A 21,002-nucleotide genomic window follows, 5' to 3' on the forward strand; every position below is an offset into this window, starting at 1 on the left:
ATGGGTTGTGAGGTGGAGCCTCCGTGGATCTCACTTGTTGTGGCATGTCCAACTGTCCTTGTTGAGCAATTCCCCGCCGAGGGGGCCTCTGCCGTCAGGTAATGCAGTAGCCACGGGGGGGAAGTACTTGGTGTGCAGTTGTGTTCAGATGGGTGGCACATGTCAAAGAACATCCACCTGAATGCCAGGACCCAAGGTTTCTCAGCATTGTAAAGAGATGATCAATGGTTTTCACATTGATGTTATTCACTGGGTCAGAATTAAGTATCCTGAATGGCAAGAGTGATAAAGTTCAACACGTGAGCCCAATAAACCAGTGTACTCACCACGCTGCTTTGCAAAACGTCATCGATAACCTCCTTCTCCTCACTTCTCAAGACGGGCTTTTTGGGCAGGTTACCGACATATATGTGGCTCTGGATCACAGGCAAAAGATCAAAATGCTGGTTCTCGATTTTCTTTAAAATGTCAACTATTACATTTTTCTCTGCAGGTTCTCCGACTTCCATGGATGGAGAGGGTGCCTCATTCGTTTGCGGTTTGAGCCTCGGAGTCTGGGGTGTGGTGGTCTCCTCTCCACTGTTTGATGAGGAGGGCACTTGCTCACGACTGAAAGCAGGAGAGCAGTCATCTAACCTAAGACATTTACTGCTTTTAGGCTGTGGCAGACTGATGGACTGTCTTTTCCCTCCTCTCGTCTCAGTCTTGGTGAAGGCCGTTGAAGTGGAGTTAATAGATTTAAAGCCTGACATCTGACTGACGACTGTTGTGGGTAATGTTCTGCTCTCTGACGAACAAATGCTGAGACTGACATTCCCTCTGAGAATGTTCAGAGTTCGGGCGTGAGCAGAGAGCTCTGGGTACATGGTATCGAGAATCCTCATGGAGTTTTCCTGAGATGGACTGGAGGAGGACGACGGGGAAGAATTCATCGCTGTCACGGGCAGGCGACCTGGGACCGGCACGGCATGCTTTGGAGTGGCAGAGCCGAACTGAAGTGGTGATGAGGGAGGGAGTGGACTGTTTAGAGATGAGGAACTCAGATGCTGACTGTTTGGTGTCAAGTGGGCCTGGACGGGAGTGGTAGGCGAAGCCAATCTCTCCATGGGTGAGGGAAATGAGAGTCTCCCAATAGCCTGCCTTGGATTGATTGATTTGCCGACCTTTGGAGGTGTACTCAGAGGGGTAAGCAGACGAGGGAGAGGCGGGCCCATTTCAGAGAGAACGTGGCCAATGCTATGTGGTGGTTGAGCTGTCGTTGAACCTCTCATTGGGCTAGGTTCTTCCTCCCTGATCTTACGTGGACTTGGACTAGATGTTTCCAAACATTCATTTTGTCCATTTGTGGTAACATCACTCTGCTGAGATGAGGTAGTAGGACCAACAGTGCCCAGTTTACATTTGCTCACTTTATGGTTGTTTGCATCTGAGCTGTTCTGAGGCAAGTCTTTTACAGTAGTGTTTTTAATGACGCCTTCTTCCTCTAAATTCGGCACAGGCTGTAGAGTTCTTTTGTTCGTTGAAACAAACCCAACGTTCACATCGATATTCAGTTTTTCTGGGCTTGGGTGAGTTTCCATAGTGTGCAATTTTACACTGGGAAGCAGGCATGTAGGACTCAACCGCCTGCAGAGGGAATGTGCATTTTTGTTCAAAGATTCACAGTTCACAGTCTTTGTCTCTTTGTCTTTGTCAGAAGGGGAAGGCCCATGGTGTGCTAGAATTTCACTGTTCAATATCTCTACGTCAACTTCCTTTTTTGAAGGGGTTTCAACGATTGCTAGATCGGATTCCTGGTCAGCATGGGACTCGCCATCTTCCATCTTTGACGGTGAAGACTTGCATGGAGACAGAGGTCTGTTATCGCCATCTGACTCAGAAGGAGAATCTTTTACATCAACTCCTCCAGTTCCTTGTACTTGATCCCCATCTTCCTCCCCAAGAGGTTTTATGGATTCATCATTGTCCAGCCTCTCTTGAATATCTTCATTTGAGACTCTACTGATGCCGTCACTGCTGCCTGACGAGCTGGGGTTATCCTCTGGCAGGTCTGTGTCCTCGCTGATACACTCTTTATTCTCCTGTGGCTTTGAGACTGTGGCATCTTGACTGTCGTGTCCCAAACCACAAGAGTCTTGGAGGCTTTTTCCCATTTCTAAACCATTTTCTGCACTTGGATTTGGAACATCAGCGTCTCTCACAGAGTCAGTAAATGTTGAGGAAGTAACGGAGGACGTAACTAGCTGGACAACTCCTGCTTCCTCGGAGATTGCAGTCATATCACTTCCTCGGTGCGACTCTCCATCATCAGAAGTGACTGTTTTGGCACCAGTAACATCATCAGGGCTTGTGTCTACATCCATCTTTGTAATGGTCTCTGACAGAACTTCCTTTGCCTTTTCTAAAGCATGTTCAGTGTCACAGATGCTACTTGGATTTACATTGCAGGATGGCTTTTCACTTTCGGGAGTTAATGACACAACCTCTACCAAAACTGTTATATCCGGTTTGGAAGAAGAAGAAGATGATGATGCTGAGACTATTTGCACAGTTGCTGGCTCCTGCTCAGTCTGCAAGTCTTTTTCCAGAAGCATTTCTTCATCATCTGTATTGCTTTTGTCCTTCGTTTGATTAATGCCACTCAACTCATTTTGTCCCAAGTCTTTGGAGCCTTCCTCACTGAAAATGTTTTCCACTTCCTGTGTTGTGACTGCTGGCAACTCCACATTCTTCTCTGCTGACACGGCAGAAGATTTTGGAGAGTGGCCTGACACCGATGTTGTGATGAGTAAGGACTCGTCTTGTTGAGGAAGAACAGAGTCATCAGAGGGCGTGGGATGGTTTTCCTTTTCTCCAGCATCTGTCTCCATAGATTCCATCTTTGTTTCCTGACAGAGAGAAAGAAGATAACAAGGATGTGGATTGCAACAAGATAGCTTTCGTGTAACAAACTTTTCACACCAAAAAAAAAAAATTTTTTAGGGCAAACTAGCCAACAGTGTCTTGAACTAGTAGTTGACACAAACATACACTTTGGTACGTGATTTCACATTCTGACTCTTCATTTTAAATGTCCTATTCGTTTATAGTCAATATAATAACAATTCTTGCATTGTACATATAGCATGTTATACAAAAAAAATTAAGATGAACACAGCATCTCGAGGGCCTAAATAAACACAGGGGCAGCTGCATGTTAAATAGTATTTAGAAACAGGATTTACATTAAACATAACTGAATTCTTACCATATCTGGTAGTGGTGATACGCAGGGAAGCATTGGTTTGAACAACGCCAGTATCTTCTCAAGAGATGTTTCAGAGCTACCCATGTCCGTACACGCCCCCTCAGCTTTGTGTTTCTTGGACAATCGCTTGCTTTTTTTGGGAGAGCGTGTTTGCTTCTTGGCACTTGTTGGCTGCAGACATGCTTGATGCTTGATGGCTTTGAGGGGGGAGGATTTTAACTGTGTATATGCTTTTGTCTGTACTGGGTGACTGTGGGATTCACTGATCTCCTGAGAAGCAGACTGCGACGTGTTACTCAGATGAGAGTGCAGTCTGTTTTGTGGAGAGGCCGGTAGAACTAGCTTGGAAGTGGACTCTGAAATCAAAAGAATGAATGAGAGGATTGCACACATGTTGGAGGGTAAAATGATAATAGAAAGAAGCCGCTTGTGTTATTTTGCAAGTCAGGATAGTTGTTATGTAAGTGATAGCGCAAATATACAATCTGGCTTGATGATGCCTCACCAGGTAAGTGCAACAGGTTTGCAGAGTGCTGCTGCTGAGGTTCGACACATGCCCACAAATTTTCGAGCAGCATCCGGAACTTTTCTGAAAGGCAGACAAAAAAATTATCACATGCTACAAAAGTAAAAATGACAACAATCCTGCTTTAAGGGTTAAAGTATGTGGTTACCTTACAAATAATAATAACTGAAGCCAACTATGTACATACCTTTATCAACTTTGGGCTCCTCAGGTACACTTGCTTGAGTTGCTGTGCTCCTGTACTCTGTTGAGAAATAATTCAGATATTGTTTATATTTGAACTCAAATTTAAGTGAGAAAAAGATGCCGCCGTTATCACGAGCTAATGTCTTGAAAATCTAACTACAGCAAAACCAGAACTCAATGTTATTTACCTCTGTTTCTTTCCCTTTCCAGCCTCATCAGTCTCACCTAAAAATGAATTCAAATGATGCACAAAGAAAGTTCAGCCAAATTGTATTCAACATATTTCCACCAGTGTGCTGTTTAAAGATCATTACTGCACCTGGAGGTCATCAATGTGTCTCTCTAGTAAGATCTTCTCTTTGGTCAGTTGGGATATTTGATGATTCTGTTTGCAAACTGAGTCTGAAATAAACCACCAAACAGATGTTGTCATATAAACACAGATTCAAGACATCTTTATGAAAACAAAATAATTCTTTTAATTCGTGAGAAAAAAATTTTCTTGATACCAACCTTCGAGCAGTCCGACTTTATTTTCAAGCTTTTCCTTTCTGTTGATGAAAAAACATCATGGAACCTTTAAGCAAAATGTGTTTCAAATTGTTTTCTCACAAACAAGGGAAGATACACTATGAACCACGAATAATCATAATGTAGCACAAAATCTTGTGACAAATACCACAAAACGACGCCCCCAGAGAGAGAAGGACATGACACTGATTAAAATACAATTTAAGAAACAACAACACTAAAGAAGGAGTTAGGTCTTACATGCTTGTTGTCATGGCGTTCTCCTCTATCAGCTTTTCAACTTGATCTGCCTGTGCCTGAGATTTCTTCAAAGATGCCTGTAGAAGTGAAAATGTTCAAAGACTGTTAAGTTTCCTGAGATCCTATCTGACCACATATGCATAAAGCTCTTAAAATACATTGAGAATGAGATTATTGCAAACATCTCAAGTGAATTTGGAGAGCACCTTTTTAACCTACCTGTGTTTTGAGCAAATCGTTTTCTACCGCAGCCTTTTCTCTCTTCAGCTGTGCATTTTCAAGTGACTGTGTTTCCGTCAGTTCTAAGAGTAGACAATTGACCGAAAAGTCAGAGAAGCATTTAACAAAAGAAATAAGACTCTAAACTGTAACAACATGAGAATGAAAAGTACCTTTTACATCCTTCAGCTGGCCTTCAAGCTTATTTTTCCTGAGCGATATGAAAAATACAAGTTAACATTTTACCTCAAACATAAATGACATATGACAAAAAACATCATGCCATAATTATCTCTTACTCTGCCGCTGTCCTGCCGTTTTCCTCCTTCAGTTTTTCCATCTCTTCAGACATCTGGCCATAGGCTTTAAGAGCATCCTATAAAAGATTTTAAAAAACAGTTGGTGAAAGTTATTCAGAGATGGTCAGCACTAATATCAAGAGACATTACTACCATCATAAGGAATATCCTTTCAAAGAGCATACCTTCTTTTCTTCCAGTTCTGCTTGCACAGATTCATAATCTGCTGTCTTTTTCTCCAGTGCAGCCAATTTGATCTGCAGCTCTTCCAGCTGTTGTTGAAGTCTGATTGAGTCACTGCAATAAACACGTTAAGGACATGAATGTGTTAAACCCAGTTACACGTAACATCAATGAAAGAACACATAATCTGTGAGCATTTACAGCCCAAAGACGACTATGTCTTGACAGGTGTCTATGCACTAGTATTATTGGTTAAGACAAACACGTATCAGTCTGTTACTTTTTTTCAAAAGCCAGATTCAATTTCCTTTATTGAACATTCTCAAATCACACGTGAACAATGTTGTTTTCATTAACGTCATTATGAATATGCATACTAACTGAGGGTAGAAAACCTGATTAAATCTGTTGAGCTTTTGTAGCTGTGAGGGAAAACAATAACAGACAAGCTGAATGCTACAACAGATGTCATGCACTGCTAGTTACAAGTGCAATGTGAACAACATTTTGATTGCAATAACCACACAATAGTCTTGCTACCGATGTGTGACTATATGTACGTAAATATGATAAGGAACGTTGGGGAACAAATCAATAAGTAGTACGAACAATTATTGGTATTAACCTTTGCTAACGTTAGCTTACACCTGATACCTGCCCCGGGTTCCCTACAAATCTCAGTACAAATTGAGTTTTAGTATTGCTAGTGTCCATTTAACCTGTGACGGCTAGCTGAGACATGTCAACGTGACAGTAACACTCACTCTGTAACCGTTATCTTCTGCTTCAGAGCCAGAAATGACGACACATATTCGTTCAGGCTCTGTAACACGAGACGGGAAAAACAAAACAAAAACAAACAGTGAAATTCATAAATGATCATCAGCTTCACCTTAGCTGACGACTTGTAAACACAGAAACTGTTACACAAGATTTGGAAAATGTTTATGTTCAGTCTACATAGACGAAAACACAACTTTTTAAAGGACTTTTCTGTGACAGAAAGATGATCTGACCTGGTGCAAAACAGAGCAGTTTTGACAGTTTCCAACCGTCGCGTCCGCGGCGATCGCTACCGTTTTGGACTGACTGTCCCCTGGCATCATGGTAAGACAGATTCCGAAACCCGACAGCCACTATTTTATGTAAGATAATTTAACGACCATGTCCCGGTGACATACATCTCAGGCAGGTTCAAAACAACTTCACATTCGCGTCTCCCACGTTGACCAAGGACCCAAGCCAGGACCCCACAGGGGAGCTTCGTGAGATGCCGGTCAATTTAAAATTAAATATTTCTCGGTACGCCAAACGCACGTTGGAAGTGTGGTGAATATTTTGATTAAATATGAGAAACGCGGGTGGTCTGTTGTATACATTGTTGTTTGTCGGAGAAAATATAATATTTGTGGTCATTCGGATTTTTCTTCAGGCACTTTATTGTGGCCAATGGGGGCGTAACTGATATAAATGCGCTACAGCGTGTAGCTGCCAGCAGGGGGCAGTTTAACCGTCTGCTCTACTACTCACTGTATCGTTTACACTTTGATAGCCTACGTTGTTTCAAACTTTTACGCATCTGACAACACCGCAGGTAGTTGGCACAGCTGATGTCATTGAGTTAAAGACATTTCACAAAGTGTCTAAGTGGTCAGGCTACTACCTATGAGTTTGATAGGTATATGAATTTAGGATTTTTTGTTCGTGTATCAGTCCCTGGTGGTCTAGTGGTTAGGATTCGGCGCTCTCACCGCCGCGGCCCGGGTTCGATTCCCGGTCAGGGAACTCACTTTTGTGGCTCATAAGACGACTCATTGTGCTATTTATAACATATACAGTATAGATTTTCTTTGCATTTTTATGCAGGACGAAAAGGTGCAGTTTGATTCTACTGGTAAAATGTTTTGTACATATATGTAGATCACCTGTTTTTGAAGCACTTAAAACACTTTAAAATCCTTCATTTAGAATAACAGTCATAGTTTAACTACTTGACTCCACTCAACTGTACTTTAATTCGCTTTCATCAGTGCTTGTGGCAGTCAGGTCTCATGGTGTCAGTTTTAGCTTTCATGTTCTACAGATGCCTGTATGAATTTTCGTATTCGGTTAATATTCCCCCATATAGAGACGCCTTCACAAGCTTCCACTGGAGAGCGCCCTCTGCCGGCCGTAGTGTGCACAGACGTTTGCAACAGATGGCAATATAAAACCATATTAAAAAATATAAACATCGAATGGGAGGGGAAATTAAATGATGGCCTTACTGGCATCAGAAGAGTTGCAGCAAGTGGTTCACATTCTTTTACTTGAGTGTGTATGCATTTCGAGTTCCCTCCATATGTAATTACTATATACAGTCAATAGAGGGTACTGTCATACAGTTAACAGTGTTCCTACTCTATCACCCACCTACCTATTAGACAGTTTTGAGATCATTATAAATCTAAATTGAAATGATTGAATATGTAAATAATATATAAATAAATAAATAGATGGAGATATTTGAGATGAGTTTGTCCCAAAATGCTCCTTGTTACTGTGGCAGCAGGCCGTCTCCAACCTGGTGATTCCTGCTGAGAGGAAGCAGCAAAAGGTGCTGGGAGATTGCTGTCAGTGCATCCTGATGGAAAGATAATATCCCTGTAACTTCAGATGAACCTTCTTAGTGTAGCCTCGAGGCTGAAGAGCCAACTCTCTCCAAACAGATGCAGTCAGAGATAGCATAGTTTCTTTAAAGTGGAAAGGGCATGCTTTCTCTCTTCCTGCCTCTCTCTGACAGATTATCTCTTCTGTTACCTGACATGGGTTAGGTAACGCTTTGGATGTTGCCAGATTTATCTCGATCACCTTTGTCAGCTACAGGAATCCTTTGTCTGATCCCTATCTTTGTATAAACAAAAGTGCTTCATCCTCTCCATCCTTTTCTTCTTGTGTGGTTGGATTCTCTCCTCTCCTCTTTTTCTTTTGTCAAGCTCCTGTGGCAAATTATACAGAGTGAGATGGAAATACATTTGCTCTCTAATGCCAAAGTATTAGTCACCAAAGCAATGAATTGTTTGTTTTTGCCTGATTACTGAAATAAGGTCTTAATCTGGACAGAGACTGCTCATCAGTCTATCACAGGGCTTACTCACATAATAACATTTGCATTCACACCTACAGCTGTTAAGAGCCTCTAATGCACCTGAACTATATATCTTTATACAGTGGGAAGACACCCAAACAGACACATACTGTGTAACATATGCCATTCAAAAACCCATTTTACACAGGGGTTTCATGTAATAGTAATGACAATAAGACATTACTCTACTATGGTGGCCCTGAAGGTCAAAACAAAACAACATTTCAGGAAAGACAACAACATTTCAGAAAACAATAGTGATCGAACAGTATGATGTTGTTGTGTTTTCTGAAATGTTCGTATGTTATCCCTAATGTTGTTGTGTTTTGACCTTCAGCGCCACCGTACAGCAAATACTTCCTTATTTCATCATCGTACATAGAAATATTAGTTATACAAAGTGATACAAACACTGATCATCGCCAGGGTTCAGTTACAAGATTTAAAAAGATTTTTTATATCCCTGCCTCGTCTCTTCTGATTAAGATTTAGTTTTGACATGACTTGAGTGCAAAGTGGCTGATGACAGTACATTCCACAAACTTGTGGGTGGTTACAGTTATCTGACTCTCCATGTGCTTGTCTGTGTGTGTGTGGTTGCTTTTGTCAGCAAAACTGGCATTATTTAATAAAACAGATGTACATCTCTTCAAGTCTTGCAGACATTTAAAAAAAAAGATCTAAACAATAAACACTGCCCTTTATTCAGTAATACAGTGTCTACACACAGACAGAGTGTCACAGTGCCCACAGCTGACCAACTATGAATCAGCTTCAGAGAGGTGGTTGACACGGAGGAAAACCCCTTTTTCTCCCTGAACCCACCTCTCCCTCTGGCTCACTCCCTCTCTTTCACACAGCATTTTTCTATGACAGCACCAAATACATACATGCCCTCCCTCCTCCTGTTTTCTTCTTCTCTATTTCCCTCTGTCTCCTCACACTCTTCTTCTCTCCTCCCTTACTCTCATTGAATGCCTTACTGGCTGTGCCCCGGGGATTATGACAATGGGGATTTTGTTTTGGGCATCTGTGTCTCCTTGACTTGTTGAGAAATGACTAAAGAGTAAAGCCCAGACACAATATGTCATAGGTGTTGAAATGGCTAATACCATGCTGGCATTACTGTTAGTCGGCGTGCTGGCTTACGCGCTGCACTCCACTGCAGACTGAGGGCTAGAGCTTAGAGTTAAGCCACGGGGTCATTTCTTAAAGACCAAATCATTTTTCTTTTTTGTTTCATCATGTTATGATATGACATATAGGCTTAATGCTAATCTGTAGTGTGGTGGTGTTGCAACAACCACTCAATTAAATGGCTTCAAAAGAATTACTGAAGATATAGCTCAGTCCAGGAAACTCAGCGTAAAGGGGCAATATGTAAGAATTAGTTCAAAACATTTAAGTTAACTTAAAACATCTACAGAATACGATGAAATAAGAGTTTTGAAGTTACATCACAGACCGCTATATATTGTGTTGCAGAAATAGCTCCTGAAGTTAGCATGCTAACTCGCTAACTGGGCCTGAAGAGCTTTCTCCCAGTGGTCCAAACTCCTGTGCTGGTGGTGTAAACACCAGCACTTCCCCAGTAGTCCAGCTAGCTGCATGGCAATACTTACATATTGCCCCTTTAAAAGACAAATCCTTTGTCAGGGCAAGATGGCAATATCGTGCCCAGCTGAAGACTTCCTCCAAGAAAGTATTACTGATGGAATCGAGTTCCCTTCCTGAGTTTTTTTTCCCTTTGCAAGAATACATTCAGACATCTGAAGTTTCACACCACCTTGGTGAGCTCAGATTCACTCAAACTGACAGCTGAAAAGAATTAAATAAGAACTCACGCAACAGCTGAGATGCCGACATGACACACGTTTGTTTATTGTTTTTTCATTTACAACGTAAAAATCATGTTGAAAAAGCATTAGCTGTCATCTGCCATTGCTTTTAAACCATAACCAATATGGAACACATTATGTTTTTATGCCATATCAATGCATGCAGTACATGACTTGTGTTATAATGTTGGACAATGTCATGGAAAAATGGATTAGCGTTTCTTTAGACCTTTTGTTTCAGTCATGGTTGACATTGCTGAATCTGGCTTTTGACATCACAGATTTTTTTTCTTCTTCAAAAATAAAATAAATGTTCAGAATAAAAAAGGTGCATTCTGTCAGCGTGAAATCTTATGAAACATGATACAAAATATAAGGGTAATGGGCTTCGGGTAGAGTAATAAAAGGACACATTTATACTGCTCATAATACAGTCTTCCAGCAACGCTGTATTGTAAAGCCAATAAATAAAACAAACAATACTGTACATGGGTCACACAATTCATTTGCTACTTCCTGAAACTTGAGGATTTCACATTGATTTGGTGACAGAAGACAACGTTGTAGCACCGCTGAGTATGAAGGTCAGTCTACACAGCCTCAGAATAGTTCGTTCATATATGATGCGTTTTGATTTTCTCTCTCCTTTTTTCTCACACATGACAGCGCAAAGCTTCCTGCTATTGTCCAGCTATCGAGGAAGCCCTCTTTGATTATTCCCAGCCTGTTTCTTATCAAGCCTTAGAGTATAATTATGTGTTTCTTTGAAACATCCCTTTTCATAATCAGACCCCAGATTTCCAATTGATCAAGAATTGCAGTGCAGACCAGGGCGTAACACATGTTGTTGCGTGGCAGTGCCTGAAACCTCGTCAACCGTTTTTTCTCTGTTGGCCAGCCATCAATGGCCTTTGGTTGACTGGGGATGTTGGATGTCCTGGGTACGGATCTGTTCAGTTACATACAGTATATAAACAAAGCTGGGACTTTTCAGGTTTTCAGTTTCTGTTGGACATGTCAGTCCCATTCGCTTTAATCAAGATTCCCATTTTGCTAGTTCCTCCTCATAATTCTCTCCTTTATTTGTACTGTCCTGATCACATTCCTGTGTGGTGCTGTCAGCATCAAGTTCTTGTATCCAGATGTCCGGCATCGCAGGGAGAAGAAAGGACACAGCAACTCTCTCGCACTTCCATTGAAATGTCATTTGTTTTTCAGTGCTCGCCACACGCTTCAAGCAAAAACACTGTCTTTTTCGAGCATGGACGTCAAATATGGTCTTTTGTCTATCTAACTACCTATCTGCCTGTGTCACAGACAGAGTTGCTCTGTGTGATTATAGGTTTGAATTTGAACAGGACTGGCAGCACTGCTTGCCGTAGAACTTGTGGTTGCAGACTCCATGCTGGGGCACCAGGTAGCACCAGTTGAAGTAATCCCTACAAGCAAGGTCTGTGGAAAAAACGGAAAAGAAATGAGTTATGTGCTTGCTCCTATTCTAACAGGGTGTTTTAAGATAACCCTCTTCAGACTACAGATTAAAAGAAGCATCATAGTAGGACTACATTATGTTGGAGCTTCTGTACCTTTCTTCTCAGGTTGAGGGCAGAAGTTGGTGTTGCAGGCCTGGGACATTGAGGGTTTCAGATGGTGGGCACAGCCAGGAGAGGGCTTCCCTTGGACCAAACATTGGACCGTTCTGGCTTGCACTCCTCCTCCACATGTCACTGTGCACTGTAGAGTACAATGAAACAATACCTCGAGGCTGGACACGATGGATTGTTGTCACTTTGGTGTCGGTCAAATGCGAAAAGTGAACTTACCTGAGACCAAGGAGACGAGTGCCATTCTGCTCGAGGCGGAGGTTGAGGGAGGGGTTGAGGTGGGTAGGTCCGATGATACGTGCTCCATCGGTGGACTGGGGGGGTGGTGCGGATGGGGCACTCAGCCATGGTGCAGGGCCTCTGGAGCTCGACTGTGGGCTTGGGGACATGGTGGCACTTCTTGGCAGCAAGCTCTCTGTATTTTCCAGCAGTGTCCTGTATGATGGAAATATTCATGTAAGCTACAGTGCAAGATGCCATTGTATAACATGGCACAAATCACAGATTAAATAATTAATACTATATTGCTCGATTTGAGTAAACACAGCACATATAATACACACCTTCTCTGCACACTTGATGAAGCGTGCCTGATAGCCACGGCCGCACGATACCGAACACTGTGGAAAAAAATGGAGAGAGACAACTTATTCACATGAGCTATGCAAATATATTACTGCCATGTTTGTTTTAATTGAATATTTTCTCAGCAGTCTTTACAACTGCTCTTGAATTACCTCTTGCCACGTGGAGACAAACCACTGGACTTTGCGTTGTTTCTGGCAGCGTTTGATGAAACAGGATTCTTGACTGGCGGGTTTCGGCAGGCCAGCACACAAACTGTCTGTCAGCGTGTGCGTCTGGGCACCTGGGTTGGTGCTCGTACACAGCACTGTCCTCTTCTTCAAGCCGTTGCCACACTTTCGAGAACACTGTCAAATAAACAGAAACATGATAATGATGATATTTTATAGTTTCATTTTTCCGAGGACATCTGTGGTACATCCATCATTTTTAGAGGAGGCTGACCCACCCTCTTTTCACTGAAAGTCAGGATCTGTCTAAATTAATTCAAGATTTGGCATAATGTAGCTATTAAATGACTTAAATGTCACAGGCTAAAGAGCTTAACAAGCCAACTATGCAAGGAAAGCATTTCAGCATGGCTACCATACAGTATATTCAGTATATTCTCCTCACAGTGACCTATTGTGCTTTACTTCCTTAATAATTCCTCTAGGTAGTCCAACATTTCCCCCAATGTTCATTCTGATCGTATGCACACATCTTATGGCACAGCCTGAATCAAAATCTTGAAAGTGTTCCACTCCATCGAAGAAAACAAGGGGCTGTGACGCACTACACTGTGCCACAGCGTACCAGAGAGGAAGTACACTGGACACCATTTGTGGCAGGTAGTTAAGGGTATTTGGGGTAAAATGGCAGTTAAGAGAGTTTAACGGTGAGACAAGTCACTGCGCACAATGTATAAGAATTGGACAGAGAACAAAACATGGGAGGTCTCAGTGGGCACATTCATAGTTTAAAGCCACTGAGATCACCGTCATAAAATGTGGTGAAGCCATCAATGCTAGGGTTCACTTAACAACACAGCGTGGCTCTTCATGCTGAATGGCGAGTGTGCAACTTTGAAGTGTTTTGTTCCTGCTGTGGATAACTACTACAGCAGCATGCATGTACAGACTTACAGCTATGAAAGCCCAGTTCTGCCAATGTGATGGATAAAAGCCATTTTAATGAGAAACTTCTGAAAATAATGACTTAGTATCTCACAAAAGTGACTCAGTATCTCAAAAATAATGAGAAACTTTATCACAAAATAACTTAACCCAAGTATGTCAGACTGTCTGAGCCCAGCTTTAGTCAATACTTGTACTTGTTTTGTTTATCTCTGTGTAAGAATTCTGGGGTTTGTGAGCCAACAGTATGAGGCCGTTGCTTACCTGTGACCACGGCCCAGTGGTCCAAACTGGTGGACAGCTGTGTGAGCTGCAGGCTTGCCTCCTGGTCGGGGTTGGCTGGGCGCAGCGAGAGTCAGCCAGGGCGTCTACGTTGGTCTGGCTGGTTCTCTGGACACACTGGACCTGCCGCGTCTGTTCCCCTCCTCCACAGCTCCGGCTGCACACCCCCCACTCTCCTACAGACCAGCTGGGACAACACAACACAAGCCTGCTGAGTCAACACGCACAGCTCCTCAATCACTTCTTCAGACAGGCCTGCGGGAATTCACAAATGACACGATAACTGTACAATGATAGCGCTTGTAGAGGACCCCCTGTGTCGGGCCTAAGCCACTTCTCTTCTCCTGTGGCCTCCGCAGCTTCTTTTTCTTCAGACGCTTAAAAATAGAAGCGACTGTAAAACTTACTGTATGTGTAACAAAAGCATTCGAAACTTTCGAGGAGAGCTTTTCACAGAGAACTCCTTGGCAAGCAATAACAATAATGTGAGTAATAAATATGAAGATGATAATAGGAGCATCTGTCTTCTGTGACTAAACTCCAGTCTTCATAAATCTCTGGCTTCAGACATGCTGGAGTGTAGCTCTTGAGGGCGTTAAGATATTTGTTCATGGCTGACTGGTCTCAGAGCAAGTCAGAACAGCCGAAACACACCAGGCTTTAAAACTGAAACTTAAACCTCACCGCACGGTTTTAAACCCGCTCCTTGCCTAAACTCAGGCCCTCATGACCACTAAAACTAAACCACATATCACATCACCACATATTTCTTTCATAATTACCTCCATTTGTACTGCACACGCTCATGTGTGTGTTGGCTATTACAAACCTAGCACTTTCAAGAATTATAATAATCATCCTTCATATTAATGTATCAATTATCTAACCCTGCTGAGTGCTCTGTATAGGAAACTACAGTTTATATTATTTTCAGTGCCTTTTTTTTCAACACTGCACGCCGTCACACCACATGTCTGAGTCGCCTAATCCCTTTTCCTTCTCTCTTCCTCAAAGCTTCTATCTTTCGCATCTATCCCAAGTGACCCACAACCCAAGGTGCAGGCGGCTCAATCCCTCATCACACACTCTATCATCCTCACCCCGATGTAGCCACCCGGCCTCCTACGATTTACCCCAAACAAACCCAAAAACATTGCTGTCGGCACATGGATTTGTTTATATTAACAGTGTAAACTTTATTTCTAATAATTTGGTGCATCACTTGCTTGGAATGTTGTATAAGGAGGATGAGACGAGTATAGCTCTAAAGGACATTATATACGCGCTATTGAATCTAAATAAATACAGACGGAGAAATTCCATCTGGTCTAATATATGTTACGGCTTGTCAGGAGGAAGATACACACTGTAGTATCATCAAAGGGTGTTTTGAGGGAGGAAGATGATAATGTAGAGCTGAAAATCTCTATTCAGCGGTTTACTTTAAACATTTAACCAAGCGATCAACACATACATGCAACGTGTTCAACATGCTGACATGATATTTATCGGCCCTTGGCGCAGACAGAGAAGCTCAGGGTGTCGTTTAATACATACATGGATTAACTTCAACAATTTTTAGAGCCATATTGTGTCTTTCAAGATCTGAGACTTACCGTATTTGGACACATTACGCTTGCACTGTTGGCTTCAAGAGAGAGGACATCTCCGAATATTTCAGTACTAAATTTAGACTGTACAGTGTTTTTATTATGCAACATACAAGCTTGTAGTGGTTAAAGCTGGGGCTGGTAAAAATTTTGACCCAACTGAAAAAAAATCCCACCTTCTTCAAGCCACTCCTCCAAAACACATGAACATGCACTGACTGACTGCTCCGTAGCTCTCGCTGCATTAGCGGCTAGTTAGCAACAAGCCTCTTAGCTTTTTAGACTCATAAATACACAAACAATCAACTCTGTTAAATGCCACAATCATGTAAACACAAGCAAAATAGTCGTCATGAACGTACCACAGTCCGAAAAAGGCTACCCGGCACGACAGTTAGCCTACTCCGGCTGTGTACTTGGTGCTAACATTAGCAACTTTATTTGTCTCAGGGGCTGTGTGCTTCGAGGTACTTGGTCAGCGGCTGAACGACAGTCTGTCACTACCGCTGCTGCTCACTCGTTCTTTGGCTCAGGGGCTGTGTGCTTAGTGCTACCGAGTTAGCAAGCTGCTGAGGAACAGGCTCAGTGGCTGTGCACTGAGCACAGCACATCGTGTCATTGCTAACCATGTCTCGCCTGCATGTAAGAAAACACCTGATACTATCATAATGAAGGTAAACCATGAACAGGGCTATTGTTAGTAGTCACCGCTGGCAAGCTAGCATGTTAGCACTGGGAAATTGTGGATGCACCTTCTCTGCTATTCTTGTGCCACTAGCTCGCTAATAGCTTTGGCAATGCATCCGCCTAGCCCTGTGGAAGACTCCAGTCATGAGCTATGAGTGCAAAGTGCAGGCAGGCAGTTAAATAGCAACAGGTAGAGGGACAGGTAACCTGTCCAGTCGCTTCATATAGGCCGAATAAGACGATTGGCCTGCAAACGGCACATACACTGGATTTTTTTCTTTTATTTGTCAGAGCATTGAATTATTAATTGCTGTCAACCCTAGCTCTAACAGACGTTGTTGATTTATTATGCAATAACATTCACAAACTTGCTGCAGTATGACATCATCCTGGCATACTGAATTAAATCTTATTGTGGCTCTCTTCAATCACTTTGTCACATCTGGGATATCAGATTTTCCGATTATGGTCATCTGACCTAGAGTGGGAGAAAACATTTTAATGTGGTGGAGGTCACATAGCTTTATTTAATACCTTAATGACCCCACTGGCATGACCGTGGGCGTGATATACTGACTGATGCCATATCAAGTTATAAACCACCTTCTGATCTTTACCTCGACTGTTATTTGTAAGTGTTACTGGGTGATGAGTAAGCATCACACTCTCTGGACAGAGTGTTAGATACCCTCTGTGGTCTAAATGACGCTCGCCAGGGTCATTAAATAACCTCCGGTGTAATAAACCAGTGTTTATAACTGTGCCACTGTATGTGTGTGTGTTGTTTATGCCAGCGTGTGGGTGATTCTCTGCTTATATCGGTGTACGTCCACACAGTGAGACGGAATGATATCATGCTCTAAATGTGAGCGGGCATCGGAGACCTTTTTCCGTGATGTAATGCCTGTCCAGTCCAACTTCCTGGGTGCAGACACAGCAAAATGAAATAACTGCAGGGCCTCAGAATAGTACAACATGCAGCGATGGACTGGTGACCACAGCCAGCTTGTTTTGTCTAGCACACATGTTTTGTCAAGCCCAGCACATGTTTTGTCTCAGCTCACAGTTTATGCACAAAAAAGGCCCACACACACTTTGGAAAAGTTGTCCAGATACTCAGTGAAAAAAAGACATATGAGGACAATATGTTTCAGCGCAGTTAAAAAAAACAGCTATTGGACAAAGGTACATGTGAAACCAGTTCTGCTTGATTAAACCATAAAATGGAACTCTAATATGGTAGGATACACTAATTAATGTGATCATCAGCAACCTGAACACTACAGCAACCATACTGTATGTTATGAACGTTAAATATGAAATCTGAGATCTGTATACACGGCATAAAGTACTGCAAATAACTGTGCAAAAGCATGAAAATGAAGCCTGAAGGCTTCCACTGCAACCAATAGGAAAAGTATAAATTACTCAATATTATTATTACTGCACCAATTTTACGCTGTTAAATGAGAACTCTTGCTGTTTTTTTTACTGTTTGTATTTCAATTTCAAGTCCGGCAACATGTGTTGTTACAAAGCTTGATGCCCACTATGAATTTAGAAAGTGATGATGACTGTCGTAAAATGTTCCTCCAAAATGGTGTAAGAAATATATGTATATTCACAACTATTCATTTACGAGAGATGTCATCAATTTTCAAATGATGTTATAATGACACTCACTGACAATGTGCACTAAATTGAGGTTCCTAATTGGCAGCCATTTTCCTCTGACGTCTCGCTCAAATATTCTACTGCTGTGGTCCAGATAGTCCTGTAAATGAGCGGAAACTGACAAATCGTTATCGTTTCACTGCATCCTCAGCAACTGGAAAGACGATGGATAGTGGAAGGACATGAGGCCATATTTCAAGGTAAAACAACACAGCTTCTATTACACAACATTTAACAGTAGCATTGAATCACTTCCTCGCTAACATTACTGTTTGATAGTGTAACATACAATAGAAACAGCCTTTTTAAACACCTGGTTCCACCCATTCTTACACACACACACACACACACACACACACATATACGCAGGTACACTTAGGCCGCCCGAGCTGTAGATAATGAAGGAGATAGGCCCAAGAGATGAGGGTAAACAGTTCTGAGATTACTTTACAGCCACTATTATCACTGCTTCCTCAACTCAGAGTAAACACACAAATCCATTAGTGACTAAATGCTGATAGGGGTGGTGTGTGTGTGTAACTTAGCAAGTGGTGGAACGTGAGAAAGAGAAAGCAGGTAAGGGAGAGAAGAAATCAAAGTGGAAATAAATATCAGAGAGGAGCATCAACGCCTGAGATAACCACAAGGGAGCAGGGGAGTTGCTGTGAAAGAGAATATGTATTTGGACATATTTAGAAATGACTTTTAAAAGATACAGACAGTGAGACGGACAAACAAGTAGGCAGTGAGTGTTTGTCAGAAAGCCACAGCCCAACAAATCCCTGCTGATAGACTGGAGCTGAGCACAACAGAGTTTGAATGACAGCTATCCTTGGCTGGCTCTGTTTGGTGGTTAGTGTGTGTGTGTGCGTGTGTGTGTGTGTCTGTATATGTGTGGTAGGACAGGGTTGGACAGGTCAGAGAGAAAAAAGACGTCACATCAAAGTGTCCAGGCCATTAGGGGTTATGTTTACAGCTGAGCCTGAAGCCACCCAGGTAATGGACACTGCAGTGGAGGTCTTACAACGAAGCCTGCTGTTGCTCTGTGCAGTGTGTGTGTATGTGGACGGGTGAGAGGTGGGACACAAAGGTCTAACAACTGACCTCAAAGGCTTCACCTATGTGTGTGAGAGAGAGACGGAGGGAAACAGAGGCAGACAGCGAGACAGACAGAGGCCGTGCCCTGCGCAAAAATGGCTGCACGCTTGCAGACAAGCAGTGTGTGTGTGTGTGTGTGTGTGAGAGGGGGAGGCTGAGGGGAAAACTGAGCATCTGTTGTACCTACAGTATCCTCAGGGATGAGTAAGCAGTTAAGTACTGACTGAAAGCTGGAATTGAGACAGTCACTGTCTCTGGCTACCACATAATGCTAGTGCGATCCCACAACGTAAATGTGCACACAAAGCTTGAATTGTTTGGTTAACCCACAAACTCTGTGAGCAAGAGTTTCCTCACGTCCTCCTTGATGTATGCTGTCTTCTCTCCTCAAATGTTTAGTTTCCTCATCCACTTACCAATAGTCGCACAATCAAATGTTCCACTGTTAGCACAGCATAGAAACATAATATACTGTAAAAAATTTGGTCCACGTACTGTATATGTATATAGTAATATGTACTCCCACACAGGCTAAAACGTGCAATAATTGATTGCATATTTATCAACCCGTGACAATATTATAGCCAAGTTAGATTTTTAATAAAATATCAATATCAAGAACATGCATGTTTCTCATTGGTTTATGTTGAGTGCACTAAGTGAAAAATGCAAGTTAACCTCTGCTCAAACTGCCAGAGTTCACAAAGCTATCCTGCTATTGAGTGCCGCAGGAATGAGCTCCAAAATCTGGAAATAAGCTACCTTTTTTTTTCCAACTTCCAATCCCCTTGTCTGGAAGTCAGTGGGCTTTGTGTATGGGTCCTTGGTAAATGTCTGAAATAAGGTCTGTGGTTAACACAAGCTTAAGAGACTTTCACGTTTTCTTCTATGACATAAAATACGCTGGTAAATACCCCACGTTTAAATTATAAAGTGTTTACGTGTCTTTCAAAGGGTCGCTGCTAACAAGTGGCTAAATGAGACTACAGAAGTTGTCAGGGACATTAAACATCATCAAGCCGAACATGGAGACTCACCTACTCACAAGTTCGTCTTTACAGGCGGACTTTAGCTGCAAACAACTCTAACTTTACAACTAAGATATTCATCAATTTATAGTAAAGTGTGTACAGTAGTAGTAGTGTAGTAAGACACTTAGTGGTGGTGATGTTGAAGCCATGTGACTGCAGTGTAGTTTGTTTATAACCTATAATAACGTTAGCTTTTTACTGGCGATTTCATTTATGCTTCAAATATCATAAAAGTGGTGTTTGTCTGTGAAGATTATCTTGCTGAACAAAGAGATTTGAAGAGATTACCAGGGCGAAGCTAGCTTCTCGGTTAGCCAACAAGAAAATATGTCATCCCTGCTGGGTATCTACTTCAGGATTTTTTCCTAGTCTTCTGAGACTAGTCTTGTTCTTGTTTCTTTACTGTTCCCAAATGAATCAGATTCAAAGACCTTTTTCACAGAGGACAATTTGACTTTGTCACAACAGGAACAGCACAGGTGGCACTAATAGCATTAACTACGACTCTGTTGGCAATCAATGCAATGCAGCAATTAAAAGCGTTATAAGTTACACCTGTGTTTGACAGGCCAAACTGTTGTCATTAAAGGTCAATTCTATCATTTTATTTACCCCTCTGCTTCTGTAACAGACTGCATTCATTCATTTTGACCTTTTGTATTTACATAAAGCAACATTTCACGCTTCAGTTGACAGTGGTGAAACTTTCCGTTAGTCTTCACAGCTCTTGGTAACGGTAATCACCGCAATTTATCCCGAAAGCTTTAGTTGTAGGTGGAGTACAGTGGTAGCCATCCTAACATAACACACACAACTCTGAGCGCAGACGTTTTTAGCCAGGGTGGGAATAATCTGTAAAGCTGGCAGCGGTGCACTGTGAGTCCCTGTTTGTCTTGAGTATGAGAGTGAAAACAAAGCAG

The 21,002-nt window shown here is 42.2% G+C and overlaps 2 protein-coding genes and 1 non-coding gene across 3 annotated transcripts in view; 1 reads left to right on the forward strand and 2 right to left on the reverse strand.

The window, feature by feature from the left end:
- Nucleotides 1-6,596, reverse strand: part of ice1 (KIAA0947-like (H. sapiens)) — a 9,349-nt gene extending 2,753 nt beyond the window's left edge. Inside the window, exons 1-14 of the mRNA XM_073484540.1 lie at nt 6,448-6,596; nt 6,196-6,254; nt 5,434-5,545; nt 5,249-5,325; nt 5,123-5,160; nt 4,950-5,032; nt 4,731-4,807; nt 4,473-4,510; nt 4,279-4,361; nt 4,148-4,184; nt 3,961-4,017; nt 3,753-3,836; nt 3,248-3,603; nt 327-2,888 (exon numbers count right to left, since the gene is read on the reverse strand). Coding sequence (XP_073340641.1) covers nt 327-2,888; nt 3,248-3,603; nt 3,753-3,836; nt 3,961-4,017; nt 4,148-4,184; nt 4,279-4,361; nt 4,473-4,510; nt 4,731-4,807; nt 4,950-5,032; nt 5,123-5,160; nt 5,249-5,325; nt 5,434-5,545; nt 6,196-6,254; nt 6,448-6,537 — 3,753 coding nt within the window. The 5' untranslated portion in view covers nt 6,538-6,596. The remainder of the gene's footprint in view (nt 1-326; nt 2,889-3,247; nt 3,604-3,752; nt 3,837-3,960; nt 4,018-4,147; nt 4,185-4,278; nt 4,362-4,472; nt 4,511-4,730; nt 4,808-4,949; nt 5,033-5,122; nt 5,161-5,248; nt 5,326-5,433; nt 5,546-6,195; nt 6,255-6,447) is intronic.
- A 548-nt stretch (nt 6,597-7,144) lies between these two features.
- trnae-cuc (transfer RNA glutamic acid (anticodon CUC)) lies at nt 7,145-7,216 on the forward strand. The gene has a single exon. It is a non-coding gene; the product is annotated as a tRNA-Glu (tRNA).
- A 3,304-nt stretch (nt 7,217-10,520) lies between these two features.
- The window catches only part of adamts16 (ADAM metallopeptidase with thrombospondin type 1 motif, 16), a 55,352-nt gene continuing 44,870 nt past the window's right edge, over nt 10,521-21,002 (reverse strand). Inside the window, exons 19-24 of the mRNA XM_073485437.1 lie at nt 13,965-14,169; nt 12,738-12,932; nt 12,564-12,620; nt 12,220-12,435; nt 11,983-12,130; nt 10,521-11,848 (exon numbers count right to left, since the gene is read on the reverse strand). Of these exons, the coding sequence (XP_073341538.1) occupies nt 11,733-11,848; nt 11,983-12,130; nt 12,220-12,435; nt 12,564-12,620; nt 12,738-12,932; nt 13,965-14,169 (937 nt within the window). The 3' untranslated portion in view covers nt 10,521-11,732. The remainder of the gene's footprint in view (nt 11,849-11,982; nt 12,131-12,219; nt 12,436-12,563; nt 12,621-12,737; nt 12,933-13,964; nt 14,170-21,002) is intronic.

The sequence above is a fragment of the Pagrus major genome, chromosome 17 (genome assembly GCF_040436345.1).
Source record: "Pagrus major chromosome 17, Pma_NU_1.0".
In the NCBI taxonomy this organism is placed as follows: domain Eukaryota; kingdom Metazoa; phylum Chordata; class Actinopteri; order Spariformes; family Sparidae; genus Pagrus; species Pagrus major.